Source organism: Dendropsophus ebraccatus, chromosome 10 (assembly GCF_027789765.1).
Source record: "Dendropsophus ebraccatus isolate aDenEbr1 chromosome 10, aDenEbr1.pat, whole genome shotgun sequence".
Classification (NCBI taxonomy): domain Eukaryota; kingdom Metazoa; phylum Chordata; class Amphibia; order Anura; family Hylidae; genus Dendropsophus; species Dendropsophus ebraccatus.
The window spans coordinates 32,822,333-32,839,513 of NC_091463.1; the positions used below are offsets into that span (position 1 = coordinate 32,822,333).

Below are 17,181 nucleotides of genomic sequence, written 5' to 3' on the forward strand. Positions count from 1 at the left end.
CCCATTTTCCAGTGCTGTGCCGCCGCAATCGGTGGAATGTTCCACTGTGGTATGAACCCCAGGTGCCTTACCGTCTCCGGATATGAGACGCTGTTTGTTTTAAGTTTATATGTTTGGTCTGTTTGTTATGGGTTATTGGGTCAACTGCTATGCCTCACTATGATGTATAATGCCACTTTTACTTCATATGCCTATGGTAATATGTTACTATACCTGTTGGTGTTTCCCCTATGGGTGGAGGGAGAGGATGGGGAGGTGGGAATGATTACCGCAACTACTAATGGCGTATAAAGTACATGTTACGGCCTGGAATGTCAGGGGAATGGGAGATGCCACTAAACGTTGTGCCATTTTCAGTGCTCTAAAGACATATTTGCCAGGTATTATTTGCTTATCCGAGACACACTTAACTAAGGGCACTATGCCCGTTCTCAACCGTAGATGGATATCACATGCTTACCACTCAGTGCACACTACATATTCTAGGGGGGTGTCGGTGCTTGTCCATAAGGATCTTCCATTTACGTGCCAATTCTCCCAAGTAGACCCGGATGGAAGATATGTGTGTTTACAATGTACGATTTATAGAATCTCCTTTATTATAGTAGCAATTTATACCCCTCCTCCATACAATGGCACTACTCTGAAGAAAATGCTGACTGTTCTAGCCGGTTTAACACCTCTGCCAACACTGATAATTGGCGATTTTAACAATATGTTAACCTCCAGCCTGGATAAATTTGCCCCTAACCTGGCCTCATTGCCAACATCACCGACACCCATGGCTAGAACCCTTGAGGAGGCCGGTCTGATGGACTTGTGGAGACTGCGTAACCCAGCGACACTGCACTACTCCCATTATTCTAGTTCTCATCGCTCCCTATCACATATAGACTTGGCAGTGGGCAGTGTGGCGCTTCTACCATATGTCCATAGTGTAACATATCTACCTCGCAGTCTGTCAGACCATTCCCCGATACATGTCCAGCTACAGTGGGGTTACAGGCCGCCTGGGGCGGGTCCGGTGTGGCGCTTAAACCCCTTCTGGCTACAATTGGTGGACACTGATGGGTCCATGGGGGCGGCTATTAGTGAGTTTTTTGCACATAACATAGGTTCCGCTGCACGACCCGTGGTGTGGGATGCCATGAAGGCATATGTCCGAGGTCTTTATATTCAGAAAATTAGCAGACATAAAAGTAAATCGAGAGTATTGGACACTGAAACTAAATATGTCTCTGACCCGTCTGCGCAGCATTTGAATAGTTGGGAGGAGGCACAAAAATTGCTTAAAGATTACCAAATCAGTTCTGCTGTTCATAAGCGCTTCTTCTGCAAACAGGCACACTATCAGGAGGGGGAAAGTGCTGGACATATGCTGGCAATGGTAATCAGGGCGCAAGCGGGGTCCTCACATATAGCTGAGCTTATGTCCGCTGATAAAGGGAGGGTGGTGACTGATGCTGACATTCTGACGTGTCTCTATGACTTTTACAAATCGCTATATGTATCCAGGTTAACTCCGTCTGATTGGGATAGTATAGAAGACTATGTGGCTAATATACCCTTGCCCTCGCTGACAGCTGATCAAATGAGAGTGCTAGACGAACCACTAACATTAGAGGAACTGGAGAGAGCTGTACAATCATTAGCGAATGAGAAAGCCCCGGGGGTGGATGGACTGCCGGGGGAGTTCTACAAAAAACATAGTGATATCCTGCTCCCACAGCTTCTGGAAATGTTTAATGAAGCACTGTTGGCTGGTAGTCTGGCCCAGTCGCAAAGGGAGGCAATTATAGTGGTCCTTCCAAAACCGGGAAAAGATCCAACACGTCCAGACTCCTATAGGCCTATATCCTTGCTAACTGCTGACGTCAAACTCCTAGCGAGGGCGCTGGCGGACCGACTAACTCTGGTTATAGATAGCTTAATCCACCCAGACCATTCAGGCTTTATGCCTAATCGATCTACTTCACAGAATATTCGGCGGTTATATATGAACCTTCAGGCACATGAGGGGGGAGGGGGGGAGTCGCGCGGCTGTGATCTCACTTGACGCTGCCAAAGCCTTTGACAGCGTCGAGTGGGAATACTTATGGGCGGTGATGCAGAAAATGGGCATAGGAGAGGGTTATATGAAATGGGTTAGGCTGTTATATACCAATCCGACAGCAAGGGTACGGGCTAACGGGGGCTTATCGGATAGCTTTTGTTTATATAGGGGAACTAGGCAGGGTTGTCCGTTGTCGCCCCTGCTGTTTGCCATAGCGGTGGAGCCCCTGGCCTCACTGATTCGTTCATCTGCAGATATAAAGGGGTTTCCCTGGGGGGGGGGAGGGGGGGGGGGGGGAAGAGGAAAAAGTCTCCCTATATGCAGACGATATGTTGCTCTACACAGATGACTATGATAACTCTATTGGCCCTATTATGAATGTCATCACTCAGTTTGGATCTAAATCAGGTTTTACCATTAACTGGGAAGTCTGTGGTTATGCCCTTGACAACTTCGCTATTGTCCTTAGGATCTCCCCTTATCCCGCTGCAGAGAGTAGAACGGTTTAAATATCTAGGGGTGGTGGTGTCGGCACAGGCGGGAGACTATATTAAGGATAATTTAGTGCCTATTATTAGGAAAAGTGTAACCAAGGTGGATACATGGTGCCGATTGCCCTTATCGGCAGTGGGCAGGGGTAATCTCATTAAAATGGTGCTTATGCCACAATTACTATACATATTGCATAATTCTCCCATTTGGATTCCGAATATTTTAAACAGATAAATACCCTGTTCAGAGAGCTCATATGGCAGAAGAAATCAGCTAAAATTAAACTTGACACTCTTCAGCGACCCAAGACTGAGGGAGGCATGGGAATCCCAGATCCTTTCCTTTATTTTATTGCAGCCCAACTGCAGCATATGAAAGGGTGGGGGCAAACGGAAGAGACGGGTGTAGTGGGTCGGATAGTTTCCTGGCTGACCGGACACACGCCTCCTTTGGCGTCAGTGGATACGGCCTGTGTTGTGGGTAAGGGCAGGTTTATGCCTACTCTGCGCTTATTAAAAGCTGTGTTGGGTGTGTCTGGCTTTACTAACCTCACTCCGCTATGGAGGAACCCTCAGCTGCCTGAATTGTTTCGGCTGGAGGGTTTCTCTCCGTGGAAACGTGCTGGAGTCTTTTACGTAGCGCAGGTATGGAGGGACGGCTCTATTGTTTCCTTTAAGACACTTAAAGAATCCTTCCTTTTCACAAATGTAATGTTCAATAAGTATTTGCAAATTCGCCATGCATTGCAGACCCAAAATAATCTAACGCCACTGACTATGTCATCTCATCACCTTCTAGACGCTGTGGGAGATAAGGGGGTACGACGGGGGGCTATATCCTTGGCCTACTCCTCATTGATACAAGCAAAGTTCTCTGCAGTCCCTCTAACAATCAGGGATAAGTGGGTTTAGGATGTTGGACCCATTGATGAAAATCAATGGCGGGAGGTGTTGGAATAGGTCCCCCTATTGTCCCTATGTGAAGCCCAACGGATGCTACAACTATTTTTGCTACACAGAGTATATAAAACTCCACATCTTATGCACAAGATAGGGTACAGGTCGACGTCCCAATGTCCAAGATGTGATGAGGAGAATGCACATATACTTCACATGTTTTGGGACTGTCGGGAGTTAACTGCATATTGGGAGGGGGTGAAGGATATAGTTCGGCAGGTTTTTGGTGTCTCTATACTACTTACACCACAACACTACATTTTAGGGTTGCTTGGTGCTCTGCATCTTGATGACTATACGGTACTAGGGGTGCAAAGGATATTGTACCAGGCACGCAAATGCATCGCCTCTAAATGGATCAATAGGGAACCACCGACCATACCTGACTTCTTGAACAGAATGAACAATATTATTAGGCTAGAAAGGAAAAATGGAAATGTTAGGCTAGAAAGGAAAAATGGAAATGTTAAAAGGAAATGTCTTCGCAAGTTTGAGCAAATCTGGGGGAGATGGTTGGACACGCCGGGCATACCGACCCAAATACTACTACAAACGTGCAGGAACCCCCTTCAGCAGTTTCTTAATGCAATGGCCAGATAGCTCATATAATAATGGTAGAATAAGACTGTAGGATTGTATGTTCCCTCCTTAACCGGATAGCTACTGGTGGGCATAAGGAGGTTTTTTACAGGTATGCAAAGAGGCTTGGAAACCCCTTGTAGGGAGTATAGATAGCTATACATGACGTACAGTGTGACCCATAGCAATTTTCTGTTTGGGAATTAGCTTTATGTGTTTTTTCACTATACAAATTCTTTTCATATCTGACATCTCGCAATACCGACACGGGGTGTCGAGCAATCTGTGGGATATGTTATATTCAATAATATCACCACATACATGTGGAGGGGGGGGGGGGGGAGTTACTTATTTTCTTTATGTTAAGTTTTGTTTGGTTTTGATTAGTAGGAAAATGTAGAAAATGGTGGTTACATTGCAGATGTCGTTTATTGCCTGCCCACATATATTGTGTACTAGATACTGTATGTGGTATATTTCAAATTGTTATGTACTTGAACTGATATGATGTCCAAAAGTTGTATATCTGATGCATAATGACTATGTGACTGCACTGCAATGTACGTGTTAATAAAAATTATCTGATTTAAAAAAAAAAAAAGAAAACGGGATAACAAGTTGATCGGTGGAGATCTGACTGCTGGGACTCCTACAATCATCATTGAGTGCAAAACACACCTGCGTGACCACCGCTCCGTTCATTCTCCATGAGGCTGCAAATGCTTCAGAGTTATGAATTCTCAATCTGCGGATCTATAGAGAGTGAACACACCCCAGGCCTTGTGCCCTTGCATTCTGGGGACGATTGTTTCCCTGTTCTTGGGCTAGTGGGGGTCCCAGCAGTCAGACCTCTGCGAATTAGCTGCTTATAACAAGCTGAGATGGGAATACCGGTTTAAGGGGGTTAGGCTACCATTGGTCGATTCTCTTTTAAAGGGGGTCTGAGCGTTTCCAGACTATGGTTGGTGGTTATAATCACAACATCCTGCATTCTCTTTAGAATCAATGCAGCCATACATCCCCCTTAACTGTCCTGGGGATAGAGAAGCCTAAATCCAAGGGGGGGGGGGGGAGGAAGAGGGTCATGGTGTACAACTTTTGCTTGGCAGGTTCATGCAGCTAATACCAAGTGCCAACCTATGAGCTATGGATCGGGATGAAAGTGACACCGGGAAGCGGTGGAGTGATCTGTGATGAAGTCAGGCGCAATGTCTGGGATATCAGGAAGATACGCTGCAATAGGGGATCATAGGCATGAGCCATGCTCCTTTCTGATCTCAATGGTTTTTCCATTTGGCCATGGGCTTGATGCTATCTTGAGTGTTCGCTCCAGTGGAGTTTTGGGGAAAACCCTTATTACAATTACTATTGCCTATACTGCACTATTTGTTCTCTCATTTCCCCCCTTTTAGTGCAATAGCCTACTAATGTCTGACGTCAAAAACATCCACTAATGTGCTATTTTTTTAAGCTGAAACACACAAAACAGGCCAAAATGTTTATTTAGTGTCACTGCACAATGGGTATGCATCGTTTGAACTTCAACCAGTTTGACACTAGCCAGATTGGGGCACAGGGTCTAAGGGAGAGTATCCCTAAATTGTGGCCCCAAGAAGAAGCAGAACTGGAAAATAGTCCCCGGAGGACTGGCAGGAAAAGACTGGTAAGCACAAACACAGTACAACAATAAGTACAGGACGGAGTATCCAGAAGGGTTGAGCAGAAGTAAGTCAGGTCTAAACAAAAGACAATTTGGAATCAGACTTGGAACAGGGTCCACAGAATACTAAATCTGGATGGAGACTAAACATAGGTTATACTGTGCTGGCCCTCAGCCCAAGACTGGCAGCAGTAACAAAGCTTTTATAGAGGATCCCAATAAGCTGTTAGGAATAACCGCGCAGAACAAGAAGTGCAGAGTCAGGGTTAACTATTGCCTTGTTGGTGTAACAGGGTGTGTCAGAAACAGAATAGAAGCAACTGAATAAGCCACCAGGATCAAATGGCATATGTGTTGTCAGCAAAGGAGATGTGAGGGCAATTTGAGACAAAAAAATCTTAGATGATGAAATGTGCTCTCATATGCAGCGGTATCAGTCACGACTGTGGCACTCTGGCACTGCAGACGGCACCAGGACTTGCGGCTTTAAATGGTGGCAAAACCAGGTGCTGCTTGAAATTAGAAGTGGATTGCAAGAGGTAGTGAAAGCAGGGAGCCACTAGTGCTTGGGATTCTTTGATAATTGTGGGCGGCACCTGGACTTATCACTGTTTAAAGCCATCTGCAATTAAGGTACGTATGCGACAGCTGTAGCCGATACCGCCACATATAAAAGTGCACTTCCCTTGCTTCACTTTTTCACCAGAACCCATCTCTTCTTGCTCCCTGTGAACAAGATGCGGAGCTTGGGTATTCTCTCCATATGAATAAGGCGGAGGATGCTTTTCTCTGAATAGGAGAATGATGATGAGAATTACTGTTTTGCTTAACCAAAATAATAATTCCTCCCCTCTACAGAGCCAGTATGTTAATATACTTTTGGACAATATGATGATAGTCGCTGAACTTTGCTGCTAGGAGGAAAAAGATTTAAGATTAAATACTCTAAAATAATTCCCAGGCAGAGGTAAACCTGCTGGATCTGCCTGCTGTACATATGAGGGGGTCAGGAAACAAAAGTGGTGGATTTCCTCTGCAGGAGCAGGGAGCGGTCTCTGGAGAAAGATGTTTACCTTCATCTGGGTCAGGTCTAGGCAAAGCCACAAGCCATTCTCTTCACTACATGGAAAATACAGGGGCAGATCTAGATCCAAAAGACAAACCACTAGGGGTAGACATGTTGTCACGACCCAAGATTATGGCTCTTGTTTACACTTTTCTCCTCTACCTCTAAGGCTAGGTTCACACTGCGTTTTTGCAATTCGTTTTCTTTCAACCGTTTTTTTTTTTTTTTTGCAAAAAAACAGATGAAAAACGGATGAAAAAACAGATGCATTAGTGTGCATCCGTTTTGATCCGTTTTTCCATTGACTTCCATTGTAAAAAAAACGGATCCCTTTTTTTTAACGGACACAAAAGTAGTGTCAGCTACGATTTTGTGTCCGTCAAAAAAAAACGGATCCGTTCCTTTTTTTACAACGGGAGTCAATGGAAAATTGGATCAAAACGGATGCACACAAATGCATCCGTTTTTTTCATACGTTTTTTGCAAAAAACGTATGAAAAAAAACTGATTGCAAAAACGCAGTGTGAACCTAGCCTAATTCTGAAGGTTAAAAGACCCTTGTTGGCCTTTTTCTGGAGGAAGAAAGTCTGCACATTTATAGGTACAGATCTTTACAAAATCATCTAAAATGAACAGACCAAAAGTCTCCATGATACAGACATCAGTAAACTTTTAAGTTTGTTCTTTTCTTTGCAGATTTCCACCGCCCCTTCTCTATACACACATAACCAGGATGTAGAACTATTCATCTTGTGTCCCGACTTGCTGCGCCCTGAATATTGCAGCTAAACCTTGAAATCACTTAAAGGGAACCTGTCATCCTGCTGCCTGAACCAACAGTCACTGGGGGGGCCCACAGCAGCATTGCACCATTTAACTGCCATGATTGATAGATCTTGCCCTGTTTGGATATCATATGTTCCCTTTAAGAGCATTGATTTTGATCTTTAACAGGATATCAACAGCTCCAGTTCGCCTCATTTACACCCCCGTTTTCCTGCTGACAGGTCTGACTGCTGAGCACCCCATAAAGATGTCAGGAGCAGGTGTGGAATCATACTTTAGGTCTTAAGCCCCGATTACACGGGGTAACGAGAGGGAGAAAGTGAGGACAGACCTGTCGTTCCCCTCTTGCTGCCGGTGCTATTTTATATGGCGGCAGAGAGTGGTTAAGAGCTAGGGGAGCCGTGGGGTGGTGGTGGGAGGCTGCCTGGGTGATCGCTAGATCGTCCAGGCAGCCCATAGAAGATAGTGGTGGTCTGCTGTCACCGCTCCTATTACACAGTGTGACAGCAGCAGATCACTGCTATCCTTATTGTTTATTTTTTAACATGTTCAAAGACAATGATCAGCCGACACTGCGCCTGTCGGCTGATCATTGTCTTGTATCGGCCGAATATGGACAATAATGGCTTTATATAATAGGGCCTTCAGTCATGCAGCTTGCATGACCAAGATAAACTCTTCTGAGCCCCAGCCACCACTGCTGCCAGTGTCAAAGAGGTGGGCTGTTCTTCCTCCATGCACAAAGCTCTCTGCTCCCAGCTCTCCCCACAGCTACGATTAACACTTCTAGCAATCTATTGGATGCTAGAGCTGTCAATCATTCATGAGAGAAAAGAAAGCTTTTAATGCATTCTCCGAAGAAGAACAACCTGCCTCTCTGACACTTGTGTCTATGGTATGGCATGACCAAGACCTAATGTATGCTTCTTCTTCACCTACTGATGTCTTTATTGGGTTGTCTGGAAGCTCAAAACTGCTGACAGCTTCCCTTTAGGTCCATTGAGTCCATAAAGGTGGAGGAGGTTACTGATGCTTAGATGCAAGTGTGACATGCTCATACTGTAGTTTTCTTTGTATACACACCTCTGCTGCTGCTGTAACCAATACTTACTTGTCTTATCATACACTGAAGAAGGCCTCTCATCAGTTTCACCACGTTCTGTAAAAGCAAAATACACATTCATTGTTAGTTGTACAAGAAAGCAACTATGAACACATACTAACATACCTGAATTTTAAAGGGGTTCTTCCAACACTTAAAGCCATCCCCTATCCTGTGGATAACTAGCTGATCGGTGTAGTGTTGACCTCCAGGACCCCCACAATAATGTCAAAAGAGTCAGATACCAGGACCGCATATCTGTATTGTTTCAGCGCAGACAACTCTGCACACAAATAACATTTCCATAGTGAATTATATGGAGATCCAATCGATAAAGCTAAAAATTACAACACATAACCACAGGCTTGCTGGTGTGAGATGATGCACTTGTGGTTCTCTGCTGCAGTCAGTAAGGACGCTAATGTCACTCCATTTGCTCATTGCCCACATAGACTTATGCAAGAAAAAAGGAGAAGTTTTTCTCACTGCACTAGAAGATAGACATTACAGAGCGCTGTGCATCCGTTCTCAGTCACAAGAGGTAGAGAGACGAGATAACCCCTTTAAATACAAAGTTGGAAATGGATTTGAAAAGAGAAGTGTCAGTCTTTCCTCTATACATGTCGTCCATTTATGAGCCGTTGGTTAAAGCATTTAAAGTTTTAATACATAGGCAACGTAAATGGGTTGTCTATAATCTGCTATTCTGCCCATTTCAGCGAATTTGAAGTGCTATTTAAAATTTGGTGTGAACAGGGCTTAAAGGTTTTCCAAGCAAATGGGAAACTTGCCTTACTACCTTCCTTTGCATTAAAACAATAAACAAGCAGGCAGTTCTGACACTGCTCAACTTAATTTATAGCAGCCACACAGACACCATACTATAAAGATTGTAGTCTGGAGCTGACTCACTGTTTTCTATGGAAGAGTGTTGCAGACATGTGCTGTGACCATTACGTATTGTAAATGGTCAATGCGGAGAGGCTGAAAACACAAAGGATAGGCGCTCCCTGGGTGAATCGATTTCGTCACATATGCATGAAAGTGATGAGGAATGTGCTCACCTGGTAGGGTTGCACTGAGAGCACAACACCTGTATGTGCATGAAATGGAAAGAAGACCTCTATGTTGCCGCTCCCGGAGCCCAGGACGGGGTGCCTCACGTCAGGGGTATCAGGATGCAGTAAGCCGTGCAGAGAAGGGAGTGCGACGCCGAGGGTGCACACTTCCAAAGTGGAGTATTTGTGGTGCAGGGAGGTCTCAGGACACGTAGATATTAAAAGATATTTAATCGCATAGTAGGCAACGCGTTTCAAGGCTTCGGAGCCTCTTTTTCAAGCCGAGAGAATTAGCATAATTAAATATCTTTTAATATATACGTGTCCTGAGACCTCCCTGCGCCACAAACACTCCACTTTGGAAGTGTGCACCCTCGGCATCGCACTCCCTTCTCTGCACGGCTTACTGTATTGTAAATGGTGGCTCCTGTGTTATCTTTATCTATCTGTGACATCTATCCCTCCAATCCTGCCTGTGATGATAGTGAGCAGAATGCTGATAACGGACCTCTGTAGAACAGCTTATTATAAAGGTTTATTGGCCAGAATCAAAACTGTAAGATTTCAGGTACACTTTAAGACCCAAATTAGAATAGTCATTTGTAGGATACAGTTATACAGTTATAAATACAAACATGTTAGCAGAAATAGCTGAAAACATAGTCAAAAACAGCCACAAAAAAATAAATCAAAATGACTGAAAAAAACATTACCTATCTGGCTGCTGTGACAAAATAGCCATCTCATTTCCATCATGCTGTACATCTGTCTACCTACAGGTCACACAGCTTGACACAGGAGATGGAGAATGACCTTTAGCGGGGGTACGGACACGAAACCCTATACTTAGCCTAGGACAGCAGAACCTTTAACAGCACAGTCATGTGGGAAAAGATGGCAAGGACAAAATACTATTCAATTCATACACTACACCAGAACTAACAGCACAAATCTTACAGGCTATAGAGACAAAGACACACCTAACAGCAGGTACATGAACCGACAGCTCTGGATGGATGCTAAACTAAGCAACGTGTTTGTACTTATTCAGGACTTGCCCAGCTACAAATACATGGCATGAATTTAAAGGGATTATCCAGGATTAGAAAAAGCACAGCTACTTTCTTGCTAAAACAGCACCACCCCTGTCCTCAGGTTGTGTGTGGTATTCTGCTCCAATGAAACGGAGCTGCAAAACCCACATGCAAACTGAGGACAGGAGTGGTGCTGTTTCTGGAAGCAATGGTGCATTTACACAGAGGGATTAACTTGGCAGATTTTTGAAGCCAAAGCCAGGAATGCATTTGAAAAGAGGAGAAATCTCTGTCTTTCTTTAAAGTGTCACTGTCGTGAAATTTTTTTTTGCAGAAATCAATAGTACAGGCGATTTTAAGAAACTTTGTAATTGGGTTTATTATCCGAAAAATGCATTTTTATCATGAAAAAGCAGTTTGAAGCTCTCCCCCCTGTCTTCATTGTTCTCCTATGGAGAGAGCTAAAGAAAAGACCAAAAGAGGACAACAAAGAGTTAATCTACAAATCCCTCACCTGATATCTCTTTGGACAGTCACCAGTGACCTCTCTGACCTCTGATTACAGCTGTCACCCAGCTCCCTGCCTGTAATTCTCTGTTATCTGCTTTCTGCTGCCGGCTAACTCCCTCCTTCCTCCTCCCCCCTCCCCTCTCCCTAGAGCAGACAGGGTACGACTCCTGCAACAAGTCACAATTTTCAGATTTTTTGAAGTGGATGAAAAAGAGGAAGGAGGGGGGGGGGGGGGACCTGGGAAAAGGCATTTTACATGCAGATAATGGCAGATTTGGCTAATAAACCCAATTACAAAGTTTCTTAAAATCGCCTGGACTATTGATTTCTGCAAAAAAAAAAAAATACGACAGTGACTCTTTAATGATTCGTTGTCTGTTTATAGTCTGTTCCTGGCTGTTCTCTTAGTAAACGCACCATAAGAGGAAGAAATTGTTTTCGGAAGCCTGGACAACCCCCCTATAATGTAGGAGTCACATGTACAGTTTGTATGCACATTCACCCAATTCATGTTGCATGCATTTTGTTACTAGCCACATTATCACTGTATCATATATTGTCAGGATTTCCTGATCAGATCACATCTATCTAACCTGTTCCAGTTCATATGCCTTTGCCTTGTCTTCATCCCGATCTGCATTCTTCCTGTAAGCCAGACTCAGGCCCCACACGGCAAGGACGGTATAGACATTGTCCCGTACCCAGGCATCTTTGTGCTCACAGCTCGCGGGCAGCAGGCCGGTCACCGGGTTCTGAAAAAGTTACCAAGAAAGTAAATATATGAGCACAACGGCTGGTTACAACATAAGGGTTATAGCCCTATTCACACATTACTGAGGCACGGGTCTAAGTTCTCAGAAAGCAATGTATTCTGGAACTTGTAGTACTGAGCAACTGCTCAACAAGAAAGTGCAGCCATGAAATACAGAACTAAGACCTCCAAGACAAATGGATTTTTGGTAGTTTCAGAACTGGGCAGAAAGTTAAGAAATGCTTCAGGAAGCATGTTTATTTTTTTACCCAGCGTCGGAGTACCCCTTTAATATAGCTGCCTACCATACGATCATCTGACCATCAGCAGTAAGTCCTTTTTTCCCCAGTGGGAATGGAGACATAAGCCGCTGGCAGACCACTCTAGTATCAGGCACAGTGCTGGCATATCGCAGCCACACTGCAGGTCAATGGGACGGGACATTTTAGGTGCTTAGATCCACTAGGTTATATTTACAAAGTTTGTGCTTGTCTAGTTCTATGTACTAAAACCTGGCAAGGACACCAGTATTTCTTCCTACTGATGCAGGATTATATATTTTTCATGCTTAAAAATATCCATTAAGCTTCTTATATAATGTCACTTATGAGCGTGGAAGCTTTGATAAGAAGCAGCCCCTGTGTGCTGGATGCCAGGCTGCAGCTAACAAGTACACAGCTCATGGTGCCAATGTAGGCACTGAACCTTCGCCTTCGGTGGCTATTTTGAGCCTTGGGCTTGTCTCATCCGCTTCTGCTAATATTACACATGCACATAGAAAGCCAAGGATTTGGAAACTCCACAAACAACATCAAAAAACCTATTAACACAAGAGAATGGGGCTGTATATAAGTGCAATAAGCAGCTATACTGTCCCTGTTGTCAGCAGGTGAAGCAAGCTTAGACTTTGTGTAATCCCTGTTATAGACGTATTCACATGTTAGGATATATTTCAGGAGAATGGGGCTCAGGCTATTAACGTCCTGCTTTACTTGCTTGGTCCCTTTCTGTAACGCTCATAGATTTTAGTAAAGCGGGCACTGCCCAGGAAGAGGCCAGTGATCTATAAGCCGGCAGTGACCAGGGATTAACAGTAAACAGCCCCCCGTTATCCTAACATAAGGCTGGGTTCACACATAGGGGAGAATTCATTGAGAGTGGCCACTCTCTGTCCTCATTTTCCCCTACAGATCCGCAAGATTTTTCTATATGTCAAACACTCTGCTTATAAGAAAGATAATCATGCTATAAACTAGCTATTATAATCACATTAACTATAGGTCTCATATACATTGGCATCATTTGTCAAAGCCTTACTGTCATGTGTAATAACTTTTGAAATCAGTCATCAGACATGTCAAAAGTTATTGATTGACAAGGGTCTCACTCCTAAAACCCACTGCAATCCAGAGATACCTCGGCTGGTCAAAGATCACACCCGTTCACTTCATAGATGATACTGAATTGAAAGAGTTGGATTTGGTTGGCATTCGGGGAGAGATGCAGGCTGACGTACTCTCTCCTCAGCTATGTCTTAGGGAGAGAGAACCACTGCCATCAATAACTTTTGACATGTAAGATGACTGCCGTCAAAAGTTATTGCAAATCTTAGTAAGGCTTTAAACAACCTTTTACTTTTTTAGAACTTTACAGAACAGAGCCTCATTGTTCTGTCACCCTGTTAAACATTGCAGTCGCCCTGACCGCAGCATCTATAGGGTTAACTGTCAGGATCAAGGTGCAGCTCAGCAACAAGTGACAACCAGCTCCCACGTAGATCGCACAGCCATTGCTCCTAAGCCCTTGCCATCCTGTGGGTGAAACTATATGCCCATTTGTGAGAAGGAGTTAAAGAAAACTTAAAGGGGTTATCCATCACTACAAAAACATGGCCACTTTAGCCCTACTCTTGTCTCCAATGGAACTGAGTTTCAAACCCCACCCAATCTGGAGACAAGAGTGGTGCAAAAGTGGCCATGTTTTTGTAGCACTAGATAACCCTTTTAAACTTTTATTCAACATGACAGCGACATATCAGAAGTTGTGACTGGTGGTGGTCCGGATGCTGAGAATCTCATCAGTGAAAGGAAAGAAGTGACAGGACCTTTTGGCTGAGCACTCTGTCACTTTGTTTCTACTTGACTTTCCTCCAAAAGCAAAGCACAAGGCGTATGGACGCCATCAAAGCCTCTATGAAGCAGCATGTATACTCCTTGTGCTCAGCTTTCAAAAAAGAAGCCAAGCAAAATCTTAAAGGCGTTATCCAGCGCTACAAAAACATGGCCACTTTTTTCCAGAGACAGACCCACTCTTGTCTCCAGCTTGGGCGGGGTTTGGCTGCTCAGTTCCATTAAAGTGAATGGAGCTTAATTGCAAACTGCACCTGAACTGGAGACAAGAGTTGTGTTGTCTCTGAAAGAAAGTGGCCCTGTTTTTGTAGCACTGGATAACCCCTTTAAGGACGCAGCACTCAGCCAAGCGATTCTGTCCCTTTTCTCTATCAACCATGGGGGTCTCCCACCAATCACAACTTCTGACATATCACTGTGACACAAAGTTGAATGACAGTTTACGTACACTTTAAAGGGGTACTACTATCTGAAAGTTTATGGTTAGTGTTGAATGCAGAGGCCAAACTTGGGATTTGCCTCCCTATGGCTGCAGAAGTTGGATGCCGCCCTAGGACTGCCAGGAACATATAGACACAGCCCACAGTTTGACCTCTCGGCTCCACACTATTTATGGCCCATGCCTGACAGATGCAGGTCCTATCATCTAGAGATCAGCAGCCCCCATCTCCCTGCCTGCAGCCACCAGCTGTGGTCAAGAAGAGCAGCTAAGCGCGCTGTTTTATGCTGTTTGTGTAACTCCACCAAGCTACACTCTTCACGTAACTCCCATTCATCTCTATCTGAGTTGTGTGTGTTACACAGTTAGTTTGACTATTTTCAGTTTCCAGGCCTCCTCTGGCATCGACCCCAAGACAGGTCCCAGAGGTGAAACCCACAGACATTCATTACCTAGCCTTTATATGCATCATAAATGTCCAGATGGGAAGAACCCTTTAGGGTGCGTTCACATGTACAGGATCTGCAGCAGATTTGATGGCCCAGAGTTGCTTTGCATTTAATATGCGCCATCAAATCTGCTGCAGATCCTGTACGTGTAAATGCACCCTTTAAGCAGTGACATCCTAAGTCCCTCCTGTAGTATAGGCATGTGTCGGAGGCAGGAAGACTATTTTGCTTTTATTATAAGTGATAGAGGAAAAAATAAAGCAGGGCTCCTATACGTCCGGTGATCTGACATAGCTGCCATGCGCCACCATTGTGACAGATCACAAAACATTTCATGCAGTGTTTTTTAATCCAGAGTAACAATGCCAGAGGGCAGGTATGCCAGAAGGTCCATAGGTTGGGCACCATGCCCTATACAGCAAGCTTGCTGCATCCAATCTGGATCCCCGGCCCTGTGTGTACCCAGCCAAAGCCCTGACATGTATGAAGATCTGTAATAACATTGCTGAGCTGTCAGATCTCCTCTGATTCCAGGAAGGATGAACGCTATATAAATAGTCTTCATGAAAATCCCTGTTACTGAATATAAACTTTTCACACAGAGGTCTGTAGAGGTCAGAGGTCGTCTCCTCACAATGAGCCCTCAGATTCCAGGGAGAGGAATCTCCGGCCAGGGTCAGAGGTGTCAGCGCCGTATACAGCCCTTCTGCTCCCAGGATTACAGACATCACAGACAGGATCAGCTCATGGATCTATAATATATCTATGATCACAGCAAATTCCCAGTATACCGCCCTGCACCATCTACACTGGGGTAATTACCATTATAGGGGGCAGAATGCAGAGCTGTGGTTACCCCCTGCCGGCTCCCTTATAGTGGGATCTGTCCAGAGTACGGACTACAAGCCTCCATGTCCCTGTGCACATTGGCACGGCCACCCACAGTATGACTGTAGGAGGGTGGCACATAGCAATGACACCTGGCACCGGAGAACACTGCAGTACAATACGGTTACCCATCACATGGGGGTAGGAGGGTGGCACATAGCGATTACACCCAGCAGAGGTAAACACTGCAGTGCAATTCAAATACCCAGTATTAGGCGGTGGAAGGGTGGCACACAGCAATAACAGCCGGCACATAAGACACTGCAGTACAATACAGTTACCCAGTGTATGCCAGTAAGAGGGTGGCACATAGCGATGACACCAGGTAGAGGTGAACACTGCAGTGCAATGCAGTAACCCAGTGTATGGCGGTATAAGGGTGGCACATAGCGATGACAGCCGGCACATAAGACACTGCCGTACAATATAGTTACCCAGTGTATGGCGGTATAAGGGTGGCACATAGCGATGATACGCAGCAGAGGAGAACACTACAGTACAATACGGTTACCCAGTGTATGGCGGTATAAGGGTGGCACATAGCGATGACAGACGGGACATAAGACACTGCAGTACAATACGGTTACCCAGTGTATGGCGGTAGGAGGGTGGCACATAGCGATGACAGGCGGCACCTAAGACACTGCAGTACAATACGGTTACCCAGTGTATGGCGGTAGGAGGGTGGCACATAGCGATGACAGGCGGCACATAGGACACTGCAGTACAATACGGTTACCCAGTGTATGGCGGTAGGAGGGTGGCATATAGCGATGACAGGCGGCACATAAGACACTGCAGTACAATACGGTTACCCAGTGTATGGCGGTATAAGGGTGGCATATAGCGATGGCACCCGGCACATAGGACACTGCAGTACAATACGATTACCCAGTGTATGGTAGTATAAGGGTGGCATATAGTGATGATACGCAGCAGAGAAGAACACTACAGTACAATACGGTTACCCAGTGTATGGCGGTAGGAGGGTGGCATATAGCGATGACAGGCGGCACCTAAGACACTGCAGTACAATACGGTTACCCAGTGTATGGCGGTAGGAGGGTGGCACATAGCGATGATACGCAGCAGAGAAGAACACTGCAGTACAATACGGTTACCCAGTGTATGGCGGTAGGAGGGTGGCACATAGCGATGATACGCAGCAGAGAAGAACACTACAGTACAATACGGTTACCCAGTGTATGGCGGTATAAGGGTGGCACATA

At 45.0% G+C, this 17,181-nt stretch overlaps 1 protein-coding gene across 8 annotated transcripts in view; it reads right to left on the reverse strand.

Annotated features, from left to right (window-relative positions):
• The window catches only part of PHKA1 (phosphorylase kinase regulatory subunit alpha 1), a 65,784-nt gene that overhangs the window by 48,050 nt on the left and 553 nt on the right, over nt 1-17,181 (reverse strand). For all 8 annotated transcript variants that reach the window (XM_069985836.1, XM_069985834.1, XM_069985835.1 and 5 more), the window contains exons 3-4: nt 11,890-12,048; nt 8,704-8,751 (exon numbers count right to left, since the gene is read on the reverse strand). In XM_069985836.1, coding sequence (XP_069841937.1) covers nt 8,704-8,751; nt 11,890-12,048 — 207 coding nt within the window. The remainder of the gene's footprint in view (nt 1-8,703; nt 8,752-11,889; nt 12,049-17,181) is intronic.